General features: G+C 39.8%; 1 protein-coding gene across 6 annotated transcripts in view; it reads left to right on the top strand.

Annotated features, from left to right (window-relative positions):
- Nucleotides 1-23,619, top strand: part of mvb12b.S (multivesicular body subunit 12B S homeolog) — an 82,328-nt gene that overhangs the window by 47,020 nt on the left and 11,689 nt on the right. For all 6 annotated transcript variants that reach the window (XM_018232836.2, XM_018232837.2, XM_018232838.2 and 3 more), the window contains one exon: nt 7,723-7,817. In XM_018232836.2, the coding sequence (XP_018088325.1) occupies nt 7,723-7,817 (95 nt within the window). The remainder of the gene's footprint in view (nt 1-7,722; nt 7,818-23,619) is intronic.

Below are 23,619 nucleotides of genomic sequence, written 5' to 3'. Positions count from 1 at the left end.
GCCATTGTTCATAAGTTTACCAAAGTGTCTGGCATTTAGAGGCCCCAAAATGAAGTTAGCGCATACAAACAGTCCCGTGGGTAACTTCATCAAATGAAAAATCAACACATTGACTGCATTTTTGTGGGGTAAAAACACAGAAATATATGTTTACCCCCCAAACCCATATATTTTTGAAAAGTACACATTCTACTGAATCTAAAATGGGTACCCATGCCTTTCTGCTCCAAACTACTGAGTCGCAAGGCTTTGCCACAATTGTCGGTTTTGGTGAAATATCTGAAAATTGCCTCAAAGCTTCAACTTCCCAGTACCATATCACCCATGTGTCATTACGTACTAAGAAAAAGCACCCTAAATATGATTGCCAGGGTTCCTCTGAACATTTTGGTGGCCATTGTTCATAAGTTTACCAAAGTATCTGGCATTTAGAGGCCCCAAAATGAAGTTAGCGCATACAAACAGTCCCGTGGGTAACTTCAGCTAATGAAAAATCAACACATTGACTGCATTTTTGTGGGGTAAAAACACAGAAATATATGTTTACCCCCCAAAACCCATATATTTTTGGAAAGTACACATTCTACAGAATCTAAAATGGGTACCCATGCCTTTCTGCTCCAAACTACTGAGTCGCAAGGCTTTCCCACAATTGTCGGTTTTGGTGAAATATCTGAAAATTGCCTCAAAGCTTCAACTTCTCAGCACCATATCACCCATGTATCGTTATGCACCAAGAAAAAGCACCCTAAATATGATTGCCAGGGTTCCTCCGAACAGTTTGGTGGCCATTGTTCATAGGTTTACCAAAGTATCTGGCATTTAGAGGCCCCAAAATGAAGTTAGCGCATACAAATAGTCCTGTGGGTAACTTCAGCTAATGAAAGATCAACACATTGACTGCATTTTTGTGGGGTAAAAACACAGAAATATATGTTTACCCCCCAAACCCATACATTTTTGGAAAGTACACATTCTACAGAATCTAAAATGGGTACCCATGCCTTATTGCTCCAAACTACCGAGTCGCAAGGCTTTCCCAAAGTTGCCGGTTTTGGTGAAATATCTGAAAATTGCCTCAAAGCTTCAACTTCCCAGCACCATATCACCCATGTGTCATTACGTACTAAGAAAAAGCACCCTAAATATGATTGCCAGGGTTCCTCTGAACATTTTGGTGGCCATTGTTCATAAGTTTACCAAAGTATCTGGCATTTAGAGGCCCCAAAATGAAGTTAGCGCATACAAACAGTCCCGTGGGTAACTTCAGCTAATGAAAAATCAACACATTGACTGCATTTTTGCGGGGTAAAAACACAGAAATATATGTTTACCCCCCAAACCCATATATTTTTGGAAAGTACACATTCTACGGAATCTAAAATGGGTACCCATGCCTTTCTGCTCCAAACTACTGAGTCGCAAGGCTTTGCCAAATTTGGCGGTTTTGGTGAAATATCTGGAAATTGCCTCAAAGCTTCAACTTTCCAGCATCGTATTGTCCATGTATCATTACCAGCATAAAGCATCCTAAATATAAACATAGGGGTCTACTAAACAGTTTGATGCCCAATATGCATAGATATACCAAACTATGTGGCGCACAGAGACCCCCAAATGACAATATGTATAGACATTTTCACGGCTGACGCGCTGGCTGCTGCAATATAACCACTCGGTGTGTGTATTATGCGACATTAGACCACCTAACAGTACAGAGACCCCAGAAAACCATATATTTTCAGAAAGTACACATTCTGACGAATCCAATATGGGTAAATAAGTGTTTCTACTGCAAACTGCCAAACTGCAAAGCAATGCTGAACATAACGGTTTTTATCAAATTTCTGAAAATTGTCACAAAGCTTGAATTTTACCCCATTATATGCCCCACATTTCGTAACTTATCAGCATAAAACATCCTAAATATGAACGCCAGGGGTCTACTAAACACTTTGATGCCCAATATGCATAGATAAACCAAACTATGTGGCGCACAGAGACCCCCAAATGACAATAGTGTATATACATTTTCACGGCTGACGCGCGCTGGCTGCTGCAATATGAGCACCTGGTGTGTGTAATATGCGACATTAGACCCCCTAACAGTACAGAGACCCCAGAAAACCATATATTTTCAGAAAGTACACATTCTGACGAATCCAATATGGGTAAATATGTGTTCCTACTGCAAACTGCCAAACTGCAAAGCAATGCTGAACGTAACGGTTTTTATCAAATTTCTGAAAATCGTCACAAAGCTTGAATTTTACCCCATTATATGCCCCACATTTCGTAACTTATCAGCATAAAACATCCTAAATATGAACGCCAGGGGTCTACTAAACACTTTGATGCCCAATATGCATAGATATACCAAACTATGTGGCGCACAGAGACCCCCAAATGACAATAGTGTATATACATTTTCACGGCTGACGCGCGCTGGCTGCTGCAATATGAGCACCTGGTGTGTGTAATATGCGACATTAGACCCCCCTAACAGTACAGAGACCCCAGAAAACCATATATTTTCAGAAAGTACACATTCTGACGAATCCAATATGGGTAAATATGTGTTCCTACTGCAAACTGCCAAACTGCAAAGCAATGCTGAACGTAACGGTTTTTATCAAATTTCTGAAAATCGTCACAAAGCTTGAATTTTACCCCATTATATGCCCCACATTTCGTAACTTATCAGCATAAAACATCCTAAATATGAACGCCAGGGGTCTACTGAACACTTTGATGCCCAGTATGCATAGATATACCAAACTATGTGGCGCACAGAGACCCCCAAATGACAATAGTGTATATACATTTTCACGGCTGACGCACTGGCAGCTGCAATATAAGCACCTGGTGTGTGTATTATGCAACATTAGACCCCCCTAACAGTACAGAGACCCCAGAAAACCATATATTTTCAGAAAGTACACATTCTGACGAATCCAATATGGGTAAATAAGTGTTTCTACTGCAAACTGCCAAACTGCAAAGCAATGCTGAACATAACGGTTTTTATCAAATTTCTGAAAATTGTCAGAAAGCTTGAATTTTACTCCATTATATGCCACACATTTCGTAACGTATCAGCATAAAACATCCTAAATATGAACGCCAGGGGTCTACTGAACACTTTGATGCCCAATATGCATAGATATACTAAACTATGTGGCGCACAGAGACCCCCAAATGACAATAGTGTATATACATTTTCACGGCTGACGCGCTGGCTGCTGCAATATAAGCACCTGGTGTGTGTATTATGCGACATTAGACCCCCCTAAAAGTACAGAGACCCCAGAAAACCATATATTTTCAGAAAGTACACATTCTGACGAATCCAATATGGTTAAATAAGTGTTTCTACTGCAAACTGCCAGACTGCAAATCAATGCTGAACGTAACCGTTTTTATCAAATTTCTGAAAATCGTCACAAAGCTTGAATTTTACCCCATTATATGCCCCACATTTCGTAACTTATCAGCATAAAACATCCTAAATATGAACGCCAGAGGTCTACTGAACACTTTGATGCCCAATATGCATAGATATACCAAACTATGTGGCGCACAGAGACCCCCAAATGACAATAGTGTATATACATTTTCACGGCTGACGCGCTGGCTGCTGCAATATAAGCACCTGGTGTGTGTATTATGCGACATTAGACCCCCCTAACAGTACAGAGACCCCAGAAAACCATATATTTTCAGAAAGTACACATTCTGACGAATCCAATATGGGTAAATGTGTGTTTCTACTGCAAACTGCCAAACTGCAAAGCAATGCTGAACATAACGGTTTTTATCAAATTTTTGAAAATCGTCAGAAAGATTGAATTTTACCCCATTATATGCCCCACATTTCGTAACGTTTCAGCATAAAACATCCTAAATATGAACGCCAGGGGTCTACTGAACACTTTGATGCCCAATATGCATAGATATACCAAACTATGCGGCGCACAGAGACCACCAAATGACAATAGTGTATATACATTTTCACGGCTGACGCGCTGGCTGCTGCAATATAAGCACCTGGTGTGTGTAATATGCGACATTAGACCACCTAACAGTACAGAGACCCCAGAAAGCCATATATTTTCAGAAAGTACACATTCTGACGAATCCAATATGGGTAAATATGTGTTTCTACTGCAAACTGCCAAACTGCAAAGCAATGCTGAACATAACGGTTTTTATCAAATTTCTGAAAATTGTCAGAAAGATTGAATTTTACCCCATTATATGCCCCACATTTCGTAACGTATCAGCATAAAACATCCTAAATATGAACGCCAGAGGTCTACTGAACACTTTGATGCCCAATATGCATAGATATACCAAACTATGTGGCGCACAGAGACCCCCAAATGACAATAGTGTATATACATTTTCACAGCTGACGCGCTGGCTGCTGCAATATAAGCACCTGGTGTGTGTATTATGCGACATTAGACCCCCCTAACAGTACAGAGACCCCAGAAAACCATATATTTTCAGAAAGTACACATTCTGACGAATCCAATATGGGTAAATAAGTGTTTCTACTGCAAACTGCCAAACTGCAAAGCAATGCTGAATATAACGGTTTTTATCAAATTTCTGAAAATTGTCAGAAAGCTTGAATTTTACCCCATTATATGCCCCACATTTCGTAACATATCAGCATAAAACATCCTAAATATGAACGCCAGAGGTCTACTGAACACTTTGATGCCCAATATGCATAGATATACCAAACTATGTGGCGCACAGAGACCCCCAAATGGATATATAGTAGATAAAATTTACAAGGCAAAACAAAATAAGGCAGTAAAGGGTGAAATGCAAAAAAATCCAATAAAACCACAAAAATCAATGTTTTTTTTCCAGACTAGTGTTATCGGCCGTCAGAATCACAGTTTGAATATTTTAGATGGGCCAAACAGGTTCTACGGCTAGAAACAAGTGAACACAACATATGCAGAGCTGAAAATGCAATAAAATGGCTAAAAATTCAATAAAATGGCTAAAAATGCACCAAAATACCCAAAATTGCAATATAATCACCGAAATAACATACAAAAGGTATTGCACAGTACGGTTAGCGAATACGCTATGCGTAATGGCAATAAAACATTTTTTTCAGCCAAAAAAAGAAACGATGTGATAAGAAAAAAAAAAAAAAGCCACAATGCCATGTATGTGCGTGTGCGTGTGTACAAATGGTAAATTACATGTTATGTGCGCGTGTGTGCGTGTGCACATGTGTGTAAGTGCAGTGAGTGTAAGTGACCCCCCCAATCCCCAAAAATGTATGTGTAAGTGTGTGTAAGTGTGAATCTAAGTGTGTATTACTGTAATAAGTGTGTGTTGGTGTGTTTGTGTGTGTAATTGTTGCACTAACCTGAAAAAGTCGCTGGAGACTGTTGCAGGCGATCAGGAAGAGCCTCTGGAAGACATCTGCCTCGTGGTTCCTGTCTGTGTGCTGTGGGGGCGGAGATCGTCGATCCGGTGCAGGCTGCAGCAGCAGGACACGTAAGTAACACGTGCCTGCTGCTGTTTTTGGGCCCCTGGGCGATCGCGCCCCAGGGGCCACTCGATCCCCTGCTCTGCTCGTTGCCTAGGGGCAGGGGATCGAGCAGGAACGGAGCGAACGGCTCTAACAGCCGCTCCTCCGCTCCTGAACCAGGAAATGCTGCAGAACGTAGAATCTACGTTCTGTGGCATTTCAAGTACCTTTGCCACAGAACGTAGATTCTACGATCTGTGGCATTTAAAAGGTTAAGATTTACAGTGTTCTGTTGAATGTCGTTCCTCTTACTTACGTGTAGATTGTGTTTTGCACCTTGTTTCCCACACAACACTCTCTAGCTACTCTGAAACCCTTCTAGGACTTCAATTATAGTCTTCTGCAATAAAAATTATGAGTGAGCTAACATCATTGCTGTCTAAAGACAAAAGCCATAATAATGTAAAGTAAAGACCTGCACTGGTCTTAACACACTTTCATATCTGCGTTATTATGTACCTGGCCCTCTGCAAGACTCTTTTCCTAAGGCCCTCTTGCATTATTAATAATAAGTGAATTTATAAAGCACCAACATCTTCTAGAACACTGTGCAATAAATAACTTTATACACTAAACATACAGTATTACATACAAAACAACCAATAACCAATACAAGAGGACCCTGCCTAAAAGAGCTTACAATCTAAAAAGAACACAAGGTGTGGAAGTGGGCAAGATAAGGTTAAACAAGTTGAGAGATGTAGCATAGCGTATTGCATGTAGCAGCACCCGGAAATTATGCTAAATGAGGGTAAGCAGGGTCAAACTGGGCTAGGCCCACTCCCTAAGCAAAGCTGTTTAGCGTGGCTTCCGACCTCCCTCCTTGACCCTCCACGCACCTGCAAGAAGGAGAAGGTAGGCGTGGGGTGCTGGAGGGGGTTGTGGCTCTGGCAGGGGTGTCTGGGTAGGGGATTTGAGGCTTGGGCGGGAGCCTCCCAAGTCTGATGCTAAGGGTAAGTCTATAGATGTGTTTTTAAAGGTAGGCACCCCAAGTGTTCGCATGTACTAACCTAAAACCCCGGGCCTATCAGAAAAAAATTGCACCAGCCTGGGATTCTTTCAGCAAGCACCACCGGCTTCTTCTATTGTCAAATTTCCCGGGGCAGACACATGCGAGTAGAACAAAATACTTTTTTGTTAAAGTTTTGCCTTTTCCGTTACTGCACATGTGCAGCTGCGAGAAAAAAGAAGCCAGAAGATAATTGCTCCGTGGTGCTCGCTGGAAGAATCCTGGGCCTTTCCTTCTACTTTAAGAGATTCTTTTGAAGACAGGGAGAAAGTCAGACAGGCCATGGGAGTTAGAGAGAAGGGTTGCAGTTCTTGTAAACATTGCATGGCCCTTGCAGCACAGTAGGTGCTTTTGCAGAAATTACTCGCTATAATAAAAAGAAGCTGAAAGCTAAACCCCCCCAAAATTAAAAACCCATACCCACTACCCTTGATAGTCCCTGCTTCCCCCTGCATAGGTGATTACTCCAGAAAGTGCCCCTAATTCATTACTCATGTATAGGTGCAGAGTAAGTGCATTGGAGCTCATGGGCACCATCTTCTGTATTCTTTGGGAAATTAATGCGGTACTGGCACATGTTGGGGCAGTCTTCCAGTTCTTAGCAACTGTGCATGCGTCAAAAGTGCCGGAAATTGCCGAAGGGAAAGAATAGCTAACTTTTTTGTTAAAGTTCAGCTTTTAGTTTTCATAATTACTTATATTAGACATATTCTGATTATTAATCAGTCTTGCTGTATCGGATTCTGGCAGATATAATTTGACTTGTGCTGTTTTGATTTCTGACGATCCCTAAGCAGCCCAGACCATGCTGAGCATGTGCACAGTCTTGGTCTTGCAAAGATGTTTAACAAATTACAAGATGATGACCCCCTTTGGCTAACTTTGAAAGCATAAATCATTTGTTTGATGTGGTGCAGTAAGTTCGTGTTGATGTTTAATATACAAAATACAGCATTTCTAGCTTTATTCTATTTTAGACTTTACTTCCCCTTTAAATGCCAATCCGCCCCAGTGTTACAATTTTATAGAGAAATGCAGAATTTACTGTGTAACAATGCAATACCTGTTACTATGGACTGTACCCCCCGCCCCCCAGATAATGTCTTTGGGTTTTATTTATTTATTTATTAATCTTTTTTTGTCTATTTAGACACATCTCCCTCACATTACCTGCCACATTCCGGGGAAGAAATAACACAAGGCCGGATTTTGAAAATCAGCAGTCTAATTTATATGCAATATCAGGTGAGAATTTTCATGTTTAATGCTTTGCCCCACACTTTATTCTTTCTAAGGCAAATTTAACTTATTTCAGTCCAAAACCCATACTAGCTAATCTCTTCATTCTAAATTGGGATATGTGGCTAGCCAAAACTTTCTGCATTAGAGACCACCAATGCATTTCTTGAGCCTCATAGATTACCCCACCACATCCCTTTTAATAATGTGAAGCTGGCTCTAAATTGGTGCAGGCAACCAAAGCTGTCCTTAGTGTGGTTCCTTGGTAAGGCCTGGTGGATCCTGCTCCATCTAAACCTCGTCTATCAGGTTGGAGCAATAATCCCAATGAGGAGCAAAGCATTTTCTCTTATAATAACAAGATCTGAATTTAAATGGACAGTATATCCCTGAGTTCAATGAAAATGACTCAAACTGAACATGTCTAGTCTGTTCAAAGCTAAAGATTGAAGCTACACACAATGTTTAGTTCTCATCATAAAACCCCCTTCTTTCAGCCTGTGTTGTGACTGTTTTGTTAGGAGGAGTTAATTATGCAGGTGTTTATCTGTGCACTGATTACCTAAATATTTACCTCACAAGAACCAAACATTAAGTATCAGTGTTTAAAAAAAAAAAAAAAAAAAAAAAAAATATGTTTGTCATTGCACTCATGTTAAAAATGGGCTACACTACCCCTTTTAACACACAAAACTACATGGCAGCAGCACCACTGCAGGGGTGCCACCAGAGTTGACATTTTCACCTTACGTCATGGCTAAAATGCCTGTGTCGTAGTGAGAACCCGTAGCACAGCAGATGCAGGTGGAAGAAGAGTGATACAGTAAATGGTACACAGTCCAAGTCTGAAGCAGAACTGGAAATTATAAGTGCTTAGCAGTAGCCAGTGGGTTTGATCCCATTTGCAGGTCGTGGGCAAGTTCAGGTTGAGCTCTTCTACCTGCTCCCCCCCCCCCCGTGACCTTACACTGCCTGCTTCCAACTTCTAGTTTTATAGAAGGAATTCAGGTGCGGGTGGGCGCAGATAGGGTGAGGGTCGAGTTTTTTCAGTCCGGCCCAATACCCACGGGTCGGGCGGGTTTGGGCCCCCCTTGCTGCTAACCTGCACATCACTACTAAGCAGGTACTAAATACAATGCTAACAGGGTCAAACTTTGCAGACGATTGTTTACATTCTATATAATTTTGCTTTCAAGGCTCTGTTCTACTTAGGAGAGCATTAAGCAGTCTGTGTATCCATGAGAGATGGAGTATGTGCCTAAGAACTTTCTGTTTCTCTGTCCACTCTCCATCATACAAGACAGCTCTGTAGACATAGGAGAAAGAGATTGGTGCAGTTGTTGGTTGTTCCTTGACCTCTAGGCTAGTAAGTACCATAAATAACCTGGCTAGCTGTAATCGCTAAAATTCACAAATTTTTATTTACTTATTTTTCGTGGGAGTTGTAGAACGATAAATAGTCTCTGTGTATATGTAATATTTTGGGGGGAAAAAATCACAATGCTTGTGAATTTTATGACTTGATGTTCCAGACACATCTACTGTATTTTATCTGCTTTTAATTAAAATGGACTGATGTGCCGTAGGAGATTGTTTCAGACTATTGGTCCTAAAACCTGGGGCTGAAATGCTTAAACATAATGTGATTTGTGTGTGATAAACAGCATCGGACTGGGGGGACCACCACCACCCCCTGGGCTGCAAAGTGCCCTCTGGCCCCCTCCCTGAGTCGCAGCCCCCCACGTCTACCTTCGTTTTTTCTTTCAGCCGTGCCGGGGGCCTGGGAGGGAAGTCCGTAGCCGCTTCCGGGTTCCACACAAGGGCCGGGTCTGGGCTAGCGGGGCTCACCGGAATTTTTGCCTGTGTTCCACCAGCCCAGTCCAACACTGGTGTTAAAAGTCTGTGGAGTGCACCCAATTGTGTTTATTCTATTGGTGGTCTTTGCTGTTGGTGTTAAACACACAAGCAAGAGTGTGGGATTGTTTCACGTAATTATATATACAGGTAAGGGACCTGTTATCCAGAAGACTCGGGACCTGGGGTTTTCCGCATAAGAGATCTTTCTGTAATTTGTAGCACCATACATAGAGTCTGCCCGAAATTAATTTGAACATTAAATACAACCAATAGGATTGTTTTGCCTCTAATAAAGATATAATTATAGTTAGGAACAAGTACAAAGTATTATATTTATTACAGAGAAAAAGAAATTCAAAATTTAAAAAATGATTCCCCTCTTCTGTAATAATATACATTACCCCCATGCAAGTACAGGTATGGGATCCCTTAATCTGGAAGACCCTTATCATGAAAGCTTTGTTTGTATAAATCAGTCTGTAAATTAACTTTGTGTCATTTAAATGGCTTAAACTAGCATCAACACTAACCATCCCTGCTGATGGAGCCAGCAATGATGAAGTACCACTGGCAGAGTTTATAATTTTAGAATTTTCCTAATAGCTGTAGAAGGGCTTTACACTTTGTAGTTCAACAGGACTCTTCTGACTCCCCCATGCCTCCCATATTTAAAACACTGCTTCAAGCACAGCTTTCCTGCTTCAAATCACAACTGTCTTGTTGATCTCACAGCTGTCTTGCTTATCTCCAACACAGATCAGTTCCAGGATATGGAGTGTGCACAGTTATGTGTTAGAATTGTTTGTTTTTTGTATTTGGCATGATACACACACATGTTTTGTGTTCTAATAAAGGCTATTTATTGAAAGATGGGTCATCTTTAACCTCTTCCTGCCCACGCACAGATGTGATGAGTGGTCACTGAGAGCTGTAAGTGTATTAGAGGGAGAGAACCTTCAGAATGTTATTATGGTTTATTTCATTGCCCAGCCCATGGTAGGAATATGGACTATCTGTGAAGATGGAGCGTCTTGTATACATATATCTATATTGTGCTAATGGCCAGGAATTGGTGTGAGCAGACGGATAGGGGATGCCTTTTATTCTTTGTTATGAATCTGGTCTGTTTTTTCCCCACTCCCTTGGGAAATTAGTGTAGGGAACTGGCCTTGATGGGAGGGAAGAGAGAAAAGATAATTATCTGCAGAATAGTTCCAACAAATGCTGCAGGTTCTTATGGTTCTCTTTATAGGTGAACATGCATAACAGTATTCTGTTGCTAAATGGGCATTAGAATAAAATGTTCCTGTTGAATTGTGCTTTGTATTGAGGAATAGTTATGCTGGCATTTAGGTGAAGTGCTGTTGTAGGCACTGGTCCTCTACTGAGTCGACCTCTTCCTCCTTTACTGATCGGCACATGTGCAGTGGGAAAACAGAATTGGGGATACATCAGTGCCCACCGTAGCCAGGTGCTGGGCTATCAACCAGGGCCAGGCAGGCCAAGCACCCTAGGGGATCTGACTAGGGGGTAGGCGACTGAGAAGGTGTGTGCCTGGTGCCTCCCCCCCCCCAGGTTTGAGCCCTAAGCACATGCCTACTCTGCCTACCACTAGTTGCGGCCCTGCTGTCAGTAGGACAGGTAAAATTTTTGTTTTTAGAATTGTTTCTTCTGTAAAGGTACCCGAGGGCCTCCCCTCCAAAACTGCTGCCTTGGCTACAGGTCCTTTAGTGCCTGTAGAGAGAGAGACATTATTATATGGCTGACATTATTTAATGTCACCTCTTTATAAAGGCTATAAAGTGTTTCTATTAGTACACCGGTGCCTGAAGTATTCTGTTACCAGGCACCTTTGATTGTCTGCACTCTAAATGTTATGTTGGTTGACCCAATAGGCCACACTCCTTGATGAGCAGGAATTAGGATTAAAGAAGACAACCTCTTGGCTAGGTCACCGCTATTTTGGGGAAATGGGTGGCACAATTACAGAAAATATTTATAACAGAATGCATAGAAGCACACTGTTTACTAATGCCTCCTCATCCTTCTTGTGTCCAACACCAACTCTTCCAGAAAGCAGGTAATGGTGTGTTGGGGGTAACCGTGTCTTAGGTTACAAATTTCTTGGCAGGGTTCTGTGACTTTTTTATAATATTGTTGAATGCCTATGGGAAAAAATGTATAGAATATTGGTAACTGGAAGCTAAAGGCAGGCTGCCACAAAAATTATTTTATGTACTGTTGTATTTAAAATATTGTACAGGCTATCTGCAACAAGTAAAGAGGAAATAGAGTAAACATGCACATTTTGTTTTGGGCTTTCTGCAATGAGATCACAGCTTTTATTTGTGTTCCCTGTATTGTGGAATGAACTGTATCAATGGAACTAAATCGCATGCAAATAAAATGGCACTGGAAATCATGGTATGAGATCCATTATACAGAAACCCAATATCCAGAAAGAAAGAAATTACAGAAAGGTCGTGTTGCATAGACTCCATTTTATCCAAATTTTTAAAAATGATTTTACTTTTTCTCTGTAATAGCAGCTTGTACTTAATCCAAAATAAGATGTTATTCATCCTTATTAGAAGCAAAGCCAGCCTGTTGGGTTTATTTAATGCTTACATGATTTTCTACTAGACTTAAAAGACCAGTAACATAAAAAAAATAAAAAAATAGTTTCTACTTAACGAAAAAAAAAAAACACCAAGATAGTTTTAACTTTAAATTCGCAAAGTCTTTATTAAGAAATGAGTTACCGATTCTCTGCTTGCGCTCCTCTTCAGAAACGGCGACAGGGCGACCATCCATCATGCGGTGCTCGATTTCTCCTCCCTGCCTTCTATAGGAGATAGCCATGTGGCTGTTTCTGGTGTTGGTGTGTTTTTTAAGTAGAATTTTTTTTTTTTTTTAAGTTACTGGTCCTTTAATTGTAATTGTAATTGTAATATATGTAATTTCACAATACAACTTTGAGTATTTCAGTTGCTGGTCTTCTTTTTGTATATGTATACAAATATGATGACGGCTTGAGTTTGTAAGCCGAAACGTTGAAATAAATGTACCAGCTTTTTTTCACTTATCAAGACCTATGTGTGCGGAAGTTTTTTTTTGCTTTATAGATATGAATTTTTGTTCCAGCACCTAAGCATCACCATGGCTATCTTGAGTGCACCTATCTAGTTATATGTATGTATATATGTGTATATATATATATATATATATATATATATATATATATATATATATATATATATATATATGTATATACACACATACAAACTGTGCCAAAGGAATGGACGGCACTCCACTTGAAGAGGAAAAAAGTCTTTATTGCAAGCTAAAACAGGGATCAAAGGCCCTACGCGTTTCGGGATACAATCCCTTAATCATAGGCATACATCACAACCACCATAGACACATTTTATACCTAAGGGCATGGTGACCCCTGCTGGTTATACATAATATTACTGTTAAAATTTATTTTAAATTTTTTAATTTTCAATCTAAATAATTAAACCAACATCCAAAGGTAACAACCTTAATAGTACTTTTAAAAATAACATACTGGTAGTTAAAATGGATCCCTGTACCCATATTGCACTATGTGTGAACTTATAATCCTGGTCGTTTGTAAGTTATGTAAATATGGATCTGTATCCAAATAGTAAGTGTCTATCTTAAAAAATCTTTTTTTATCTTTGATTGATTGTGGAAAATCTGTCATCAGAATTCTCAAGATCCACATAATCAGATAGATTAACACTTATTCAAATGTATTCAAAGAACTATGGGGTAGGTATTGAGCTATCAATATAAATAGGATATATCATGTCTCGTATTTAGACCCTTGGGTATTCTGGTCTCCAGTTTTAGGATCCAGAATGCCTCTCTTAGATCCAGAGAGCGTATCTGGTCCCCACCCCTAAGGGGTGTCTTGACTTGTTCTATGATTTTGACCGATAGGTCACTCACTCCTTTTTTGGAACAAAGGGCAAAATGTTTTCCAATTGGGGACACCTCATCATGTTTGTCTATAGCTCGTATGTGTTCCCGTATCCTTTCTTTTAGAGTACGGGTAGTGCGACCAACGTATTGTTTTTCACAACTTCGACATTCCAAAAGGTACACCACCCCTTTAGTGTTACAATTACAATAGCCAAAATTACGATATTCCTTTGCTGTCACATTTGATTTAAAGGTAGGACCCGTGAAGATGACCCTACACGTTTTACAAGTGGTTGCTCCACATCTGTAGCTGCCTTTTACAGTTAGCCAATTTTCACTATGTCTGTTTTGTGCCGAGGTTATTAAGCTCGGTGCCAACATTTTGCCCAACGTGGGTGCCCTTTTTGGGACACATTTCAAATCAGTGTTGGACAAAATCTCAAACAGTCTCGTATCATTATGCAAAACTGGAAGGTGTTTCCTAATTATATTGCAGATCCTCCCGTATTCCTCACTAAACTCAGTAATGAAATAAATTTTGTCTCTTCCATTGGTTCTGTCTGAGTCTTTATTACTGGTTAAGGTATTTTGTGTATTAGACCTATCCTCAGTTGAATACCTGCTTGCTTTTTCACAGGATTGTCTTATCATATCTCTTGTATAGCCTCGCCTGTGCAATCTGTGGCCCAAGTGTCTGGCTTGTTCCTCAAAAGTATAGTCCTGACTGCAATTCCTCCTATATCTAACAAACTGACTATATGGTATCCCCCGTACAATATGTCTGGGGTGACAGCTGTTAGCTCTCAGAATAGTGTTGCCCGATGTGGGCTTTCTATATACAGTGGATTCAATTCTGCCACTACATGTGTCTCCCCTTAGTGTGAGATCTAAAAAGTTGATCTCTGATTTATTAAATTCAAGTGTAAAATGTAAATTGTATTGATTATCGTCTAAGTACGTGTGAAAATCCCTGATTAATTCCTCAGGGCCGTCCCAAATAAACAAAAGGTCGTCTAAATAGCGACCATACCATATAATGTGTTCACGAAAGGGGTTTTCACCTCCATAGACGCGGGACCGCTCCCACCAAGCCACGAAGAGGTTGGCATAGGTGGGGGCAAAGGAAGCACCCATGGCGGTCCCACGTCTCTGGAGGTAGAACCCCCCGTCGAAATAGAAAAAATTGTGCGTAAGTAAAAACTCCAAAACCAAAAGTGTGTAATGAATTAAATCATTAGTGTAAGTGTGTGTATTGTTAAGAATATCTGCAATCGCTAATAGGCCCAAATCATGTGAAATGATTGTGTATAATGACTTAACGTCCATGGATAGCCATGTATAGGTGTCACCCGATTTCAAGGTGGACAATCTTTCTAATAAGTGTCCGGAATCTCTAATATAGGAGTCCAATTGTGGGACCAATGGTTTTAAACATGTGTCCACCCAGACTGACAGTCCCTCATTAACTGACCCTATACTAGCCACTATTGGCCTTCCCTCTGGGGACGTAATCGATTTGTGTATCTTGGGGAGGTGGTGGAAAATCGGGACCACTGGGTTAGTTCTGACTAAATAATCAGTGTCCCGAGAGTCCACCACCCCTAACGTGACTCCATAGGAAACCAAACCCTTAACAAGCTCGGTATATTCTTTTTGTGGATTGAGGGGAGGGATAGGTAGGTGTCTGTATCACCCAGTTGTCTCCTAGCTTCCAGCAAGTAGTCAGCTGTATTTAGTACCACCACACACCCTCCCTTATCCGCTTGCCTGATTGTAATATCAGTGTTGTCTCTTAATGATTGGATTGCTAACTTCTCCTCCCTTGTCACATTATCAGGACCCCCTCTAGATTTTAAAGAACTTAATCTATTCAGATCTTTCTCAACGAGGTCCTGAAAAATGTCCATTGGTGTGCATCTGGACTGTAAGGGGTAAAAATTCGAGGGCATCTTTTTATCCTTAGGCAAGGCCACTCTCTCAACTACAACATCTGTGTTTTGGGCATCATCCATACTCTCATGTCGTAATGTATCTAAATCTACCAAACAACAATGTTCCCGGAACGTGGACAATAAATTCTTGGGATCTGACCCACTAGCAAACCTTTGGGGCTCAACTGCCTCAGCTGTGCCTAGTCCACATGGACCGAAGTGTCTCCGAAGGGTTAATTTACGTACCAGCCGATTCACATCTAGTAGTGTATTAAACAAACTAAAATGGTGTGTGGGTGCAAAGGATAAACCATGGCTCAAAACACGTATTTGGGGTAAAGTCAAGGTAACTGAAGAAATATTCACCACATTTAATAAGTCCTGTCCTTCCTCGCCGTGTTCGGCCTTAGCCCGTATCTCCTGTCTCCGTTTCCTCCTCCCTCCTCTTCTGGTCTTCTTTCCATTTGGTTGCTCCGTTTTGGCCAATCCTTCCCCGTTTTTTTGCGTTTTGGGAACAGGTCCTGACCTTGGTAGTTTTTTGCCTTCTTAGGGATATCACCTGTGCCCAAGTCTTCCAGGTCCACTTCCGTCGGATTCCTCCTAGTAGTCCTCAAAGAGGTCGTTTCCAAATCATCAGCACAAAACAAAGTTTCATCACCTGAATCACTAGAGACACTTGAAAAGGACACAGATTTGTTAGAATTCTGACCCCTAGATTTGTTTTTATGTTTAGGTTTCAAGATGGGTCTGGGTTTGTTCCACAGGTATACCATATTACTCTCATAGTCCCTCTTGTCCCTCCTAAGTTTTCGTTTTTTCCGGGCACTCACTGTGGATTCAAGCTTCTGTAAATAGGTCTTCAATTGGGTATCAAACCCCTCAAATTCCGGCACTCTGTCCGTCATCTTTAGCTGGTGTTGGGACTCCTTGATCTCATCTCTGGTATTAAGGAGATCCTGTTTCTTATAATCAATAATAATATACACACATACACACACACACATTATTTTTTATTTTATTTTTTTTATATAATATACATAATATTCTGGTCTCCCTTCAACTAAAGTAGAGATTAGGGTTGTTGAATAATACAAATATAACTCTGTATATGTATCACCATCTTCTGGCTAAAAGGTGTATTGCAAAGTTACCATGTGCTGCACAGCAGTTGTGGTCTCAAACATTGTGTCCCTGTTCCACAGAAGTCAGTTACCATTTCAGAGTGTCCCCCGCAAGCGTTCCCGGTTCCTAATATATGGAAAATGAATTTACCCTTAGCGTAATTCCGGCAACAATCATTTTCCACGCTCATATCATTTCTAAATGATATTCCAGTTCATCACTGGTTAATTTAAGCTTGGCATTTCTAGATTTTTTTTTGGACAATTCCTAAGAGATTGCCAGTCACCAACAATGAAATCTGTGATTCTGGCCTCCCCTTGGATATCCTTAATACTCCCGCCTGCATCTGCTTTTAATTTACTCTTAATAATTGAACGATGCAGTGGAGTTTTCCAATTAAAGGGCCGCATTCTACCGTTGGTGCATGTTCCGCTGTATCGCTGATTGCAAACTGACAGGTGAATCCACATATGAATTAAACATGAAGTATCCGCAATAAAACCAGTCCCTTTGCATAATATTAATTTCTTTATCAAGTGTTCCACTGAATTCAAGGCAAAAATCTGACAACCCCGGGGTTGGGGAAGCTTTTATAATTCCAAATCCTTATTAATATAATGTGACCAGCTCTCATATGTTCTATAGAACGCTGGTTAATTGTTCCAGATGGCTCTCACTGATTATGCAAAATTATTACTTTGTTTTTTTTAATTCCTCTGGAGATATTTTGGATCAAATTACATTTTTTTTTCTAATAGATTTCTTATCATGCCATTTGTATGAATTTAATCTGTTCTGTTTATCCAAGATTTGCTTTCCCTGTTCCATTTTCTGGGCTGACAAAGAAAGATTAAACCTATTTTTCTCCCCCTTTGTGAAGAAATACAAAAGCGATGCTGTTCAGAGGAGCTTAGCTCATTTTTGTCTGGATGGAAGTGAAATTCTGTTTAATTTACTGTGCAAGCGAAAAGGGAAGCAGCACAGAAAAGGGCTCTTTTATTCTGTAAAACAGCGGCATTTGTTAGGCAGACCTCAGCCATGCCAAGCTTCGCTAAGTCTGAATTCTGCACAGGCAGCGGTGGGCTGGAATAAAAAGCTATATTTCTTAGTTAGTGTGAAAGAAAAATGTGCATTTAGGGGAAAACATTTTTTTTTCTTTTTAGTACATATAAGTAGCTTACTTAAATACAAATTTCCTTTTGTACATGCTGACAGCTGCCCAGTTTTCAGAATGTTCTGTACTTAAAGCGCATTTAGCCTATTGTGATGTAACTGTATTCTCACAACAGGAAGATTACAGCAAGTCAAATGGGCTGAAGTTTTGAGGTCACACTGCCATTTGGAAAAGAAGTGTCTTAACATGACAGGCCCCTGAATAGTCAAAGCTATGACAAGCTCAGGAAAACATTCATAAATTAACCTAAAGGTATGGGATCCATTATCCTGAAACCCATCATCCTAGATTACAGAAAGGCTGTCTCTCATAGACTCCATTGTATCCAAATAATCCAAATTTTGAAAAATGATTTCCTTTTTCTCTGTAATAATAAAACCCGTGGAGTGGTCAGGGAGAAGTAGTCGAAGCCTGATGCCCTATCAACTGTGGTCCCTTCACTAAAGGCAATCAAGAAGCCTTGCGAAGCTACTCCCTGCTACAGATCCTCAATGGAGCACACAACTACTCTTTCTATATAAGCTCTCTATCTTACTCTCCTAGAGAGTCTATTACAGAACTATCCTGTTATAGCTAAAGCTCGTTCACGGGGTTCCCTGGTCCCCGACTCAATCACTAAAGGTACAGGTCCCTATAGGGCAATGGTTTTTAATGGGCCTTGGTGTACTCTGGCTCAATGGGAACAACCAGTCGATCAGGACACCAGCAGCCAAAGAGGAAGATCTTCCCCTTTCCACACACTATATTGAAGTGAGGTAGGAAGTGGTCATTACACCCGTTGCCCAATAACACTGGTTATGTAAATAACTAACTAGATACATTGGCTTATGCCTAGTAACTAGGGAGAAAGGAGGCAGGGTAGGGATTTAAAGGCATAGGGCAATTTATGGTCCCCTATGGGACCGTACACTTTACTGGATTTTCAGGCAAATTCCAGTGCAGACCACTGAAACTTTGAAATATAAACCTCGGCAGGTCTTAAATGGGGTAAAATAAATATTTAAAATTTTTAGTTTTTTTCCATAAAAAATTTGGATTTCATAGTAAAATAAAAAGCTCTAAAACACATCAGTTAATAGCACTGCTCAAGGAGACTTCTGCACTGAAATCTGTATTTTAAAAGAGAAAACTGATTTTTTTATTTAATTTTGAAATCTGTCAAGGGGCTAGACATATTCTCAGTTTCCCGGGTGCCCCCAGTCATGTCCCTTGTGCTCTGATAAACTTTAGTCACTCTTTACTGCTGTACTTTTTTTTTTGTACTGCTGTACGTTTATATATGCAGTGTAAACAGTGTAATTTAGAAATAAAAACTACACCATAAAAATCATGACAGAATCCCTTTAATGTCCTAGACAGCTTTTGGAGGCGTTCCATTGCTTGGGTAGCCAAAAAAAATATTCAGAATCTGCAAGCTCTGGTTCCTTCACTGTATTGTGCTGCAAATATCAGCATGCTCACGTTCACCATAACAATGAAATGTTTCTCATAACGTAGCTAAGCAGTCCTGTAATACTTCATATTTTGCTCCATTATATAAGGCCTCCCCATCCCACTGCAATCTAGCACATGGCCATTACTAAAACCTGCACTTTAATAACTATACCAACAGGATGCTGTTTTCATATAGAACCTGTGATATACAAGCAGGTGAATAGGAAGGGTCAAATCCCATAAAATAAGACAGATGTAATTGCCTTGCCATTGATTAATCATAACTAATTACACGAAGACGAGGTCTGTATTAATAGCTGAATGCTGCAACCTTTCTGCAGAGCGGTGCAAACACTTTGCTGCATTCTCCAGGGCTCTGCAAGTGCACCGCTAATAAAGAGAAAAATCTTTGATTTGCATTAATGAACGAGACTAATTGTTGTCTTGTTAATTGGCTTCAGGGACTGAGCATTATCTTAATTACAAGGCTCCATTATCCTAATAGCTGCAATACCAGACCATTGAACATTTGCCCGCGTTGAGCTATTATTTTATTGAGACCAGTGCTACCAGAATTCGTTAATTAGCCTACTAATTAAACCCTGGTTTTTAGATTGTTAGCTCCATGGGGCAGTTAATAATGCCGTCCTTCGTTGGTTCGTGCTGAGTTAAAATAAAAAAGTTACTTTTGACATCCGATCGATGAGCAGAAGCAGCTGGTAAGATGTTGTCTTAAGAAATGAGATCACAGAAAATGTCATTGTGCAGCTTTAAAGGAATTGTTCAGTATAAAAATAAAAACTAGGTAAATAGGCTGTGCAAAATAAAAAATGTTTCTAATATACTTAGCCAAAAATGTAATGTATAAAGACTGGATGTCTAACATAATAGCCAGAACACTACTTCTTGTTTTGCAGCTCTCTTGGTTAACACTGATTGGTTACCAGGTAGTAACCAATCAGTGACTTGAGGGGGGGGGGGAGCACATGGGTCATAACTGTTTGCTTTTGAATCTGAACTGAATGCTAGGTTTCAATTGAAAACTCACTGAACAGTTATGTCCCATATGGCTCCCCTTTAAGTCGCTGACCAACTCGGAGTTAGAGAGCTGAAAAGCAGGAAGTAGTGTTCTGTTATGTTAGTCATTCCAGCCTTTATAGACTGCAATTTTTGACTAACGATTAGAAACATTTTTTATTTTGCACAGCATATCTATTTACCCAGTTTTTATTTTTACACTCTACTGTTCCTTTAAATTGTAGCATCACACAATTTACATTTCTTCTGTGTATCGAGGAGGAAATCTGTTTTATTTGCAATTTACTGCGTTCCTTAAAGGGATACTGTCATGGGGAAAAAAAAAATTTCAAAATGAATCAGTTAATAATGCTGCTCCAGCAGAATTCTGCACTGAAATCCATTTCTCAAAAGAGCAAACAGATTTTTTTTTATATTCAATTTTGAAAAAAAAAATTTCAAAAGCACAATGGGAAGGTAACCAGATAACAGCTCCCTAACACAAGATAACAGCTGCCTGGTAGATCTAAGAACAACACTCAATAGTAAAAACCCATGTCTCACTGAGACACATTCAGTTACATTGAGAAGGAAAAACAGCAGCCTGCCAGAAAGCATTTCTCTCCTAAAGTGCAGGCACAAGTCACATGACCAGAGGCAGCTGGGAAATTGACAAAATGTCTAGCCCCAAGTCAGATTTCAAAATTGAATATAAAAAAGTCTTTGCTCTTTTGAGAAATGGATTTCAGTGCAGAATTCTGCTGAAGCAGCACTATTAACTGATTCATTTTGAATTTTGACTGTATACCTTTAACTTTTAATTCCGACAAATTGTTATATTACTTATTTTTTTTCATTGGTATTAACCTACCATGTCAATGCAGGTATGGGATCCGTTATCCGGAGACCTGTTATCCAGAAAGCTCCAAATTACAGACGGATCCTCTAGCATAGACTCCATTTTATCAAAATAATCCAAATATTTTCTCTGTAATAATAAAACAGTAACTTGTACTAGGAGTAGCACGGAATGGATATACAGGTGTGGGACCGGTTATCCAGAATGTTGAGGACATGGGGTTTTCTGGATAGAAGATTTTTCAGTAATTCGGTTCTTCGTGCCATAAGTCTACTAGAAAATCATGTAAACATGAAATGAACCCAATAGGCTGGTTTTGCTTCCAATAAGGATTAATCATATCTTAGTTGGGATCAAGTACAATGTAAAGTTTTATTATAACAGAGAAAAAGAAAACCATTTTTTTTTATAAAATTTTGTTAAAATGGAACCTGTGGGGGACCTAATTTGGAGCTTTCTGGATAACGGATTCCATACCAGTGGCATTAAAGCTTTTACTTTGGTCCCAAACATTCAACATTTCTGCAAATAAAACAGATTTAGCACTAATTCACTAATAACAGTGCAGTTTTGTACCTGTGAATAAATCTATAGTAAGTGATTAGTTATTGTGGTTACTTTGATTGGTCGAATGCCATTAGACTAATGAAATCAATACCTGATTGGTGACTGTGGGGCTTTTACATGAAATACACCCTCTTGTACACACAATTTATGGCACCTTGGCATAAAATGTATATACACATACAGTTCATTACTAGACCAACCTACCAAGTGGCTTTTAAGATGCTCTCACACAGACACACAGTATTTTTGTGCACACAGCCTAAAAGAGATTAGAATGAGCGCTGGTGCAAAAGTTCAACTTGCGGTCTTAAATTTATTTCCCCCCTACAGGCAAGGCTTTTTATTCCCCTGCAACATGTAATCAGATGTAATTTATATACTAATCACCGGATGGTAACAGCAGGATGATTTCCATATTAATACAATAATTTATTATCATTTGTGGATTTTACAGTGTCGGGCAAAAATGAGCCTTCCTTTGTTTTCTCATCTGTTATTCATTGGGTCCCGGCTCCGAACTAATCACGTCCCAGCCTCAGTTGATTTGAGAAAGAAAATTAAAGGTTTTTATATGAATTCTTGATACTTGTAGATTAATGTTAATTATCCAAATAATTTTTTCACAGTCTGGTCATTGGTTAAAGCATTCTTTATTGTTGGCCAATTGTTTACAACTATACTATACAACTTCTTCGGGGACAAGATTATAATAATATGATGATGTTCGCTAAAGAGGTCATTGGTGCTCTTAGGGGCTATGGAAATCTCTTGGAGGGCCACTTCCGGGCTGCAAGGCCTCATTTGGATAGTTCTGCTTTAATAGTTACTGTAGTAGTTGATGTAGAGAGAAAGGTAAAACCACTGAAATTGCAACTCTGTGTTTCTAGCCATTGACCTGCTGCCCCAAGTTTGTACGGGGATCCCTTATACAGAACCCAGTTACATACCTCCTAACATTTTGTAAATAGAAAGAGGGACAAAAAGATTTGCAGAAGTCAACATGCGTCAAAATAATTTTGACGAGCGTCAATTTTTATACGTGCGACTATTTTGTCTAAATGCATTAAAGTTAATGGGCGTCCGAATAATTTTGACGCACAACAATTATTATGCTCGCGACAATTTTTTTTGTCACAGCAGATTTTTCGCCAGCAAATTTTAATTGCAAATTTTTGGAAATCCAATATCTAATTAGTACATTTTTTCCCCCATCTCTGCATTAATATTGTGTGTCATCTGGCATGCTGAAAATAATTCAGCCTGCTATTGTAGTGCATCCAATGCATTCCAGTCATTGTTGCCTTTATGAATAATACTCCATTAAGCATATTATGCATTTCATAAGCGAACAGACTTAATCTTTTTACAGAAGTTTTCTTTTTTTTTTCTCTCTTCTTTTTATTTTTTTTTTAATACTCTGGTTGTATTTAAATGCAGATGGAAATGCTATTAATCTCACATAATATTGGTCTTTGCATAAATCCTAGCCTGCGCTGCTATGTAAAGCAGCCACATACATTTACACGTTTGACAGCCTTGCTGAAAGGCTTCTGATTTAAAGTTATCACATTAATAACACATTCATTCTTCAAGCCGTTTTAAGCATGATCTTTATGATAAAGGGCATCTACTTAATTACAGACCTGCTTAATTACAGCTGTGTGGAAACTCGTTTGTTTAGGAGGACGCTAATTACACTGCTGAGGCCTTGGCATGGCTTTGGGTTGTGTACTCCATACAGTGGCAGAAAGCCCAGATGAAGTGGCTTCCGTTTTAATGAGTGCAGGTGACACGAAAGCTCGTTAAGAGGAGCGGGCCCTAACTCATGCTTGACAGGAGGCCAGACGGCAATGCTGCTGGGCTCCTCTTGTCGGAGAGCATGGGACAGCTCTGTGC

This window comes from Xenopus laevis, chromosome 8S (assembly GCF_017654675.1).
Source record: "Xenopus laevis strain J_2021 chromosome 8S, Xenopus_laevis_v10.1, whole genome shotgun sequence".
In the NCBI taxonomy this organism is placed as follows: Eukaryota; Metazoa; Chordata; class Amphibia; order Anura; family Pipidae; genus Xenopus; species Xenopus laevis.
Note: the sequence above shows the minus strand (reverse complement) of the source record. Positions and strands in the feature narration are given on the sequence as shown.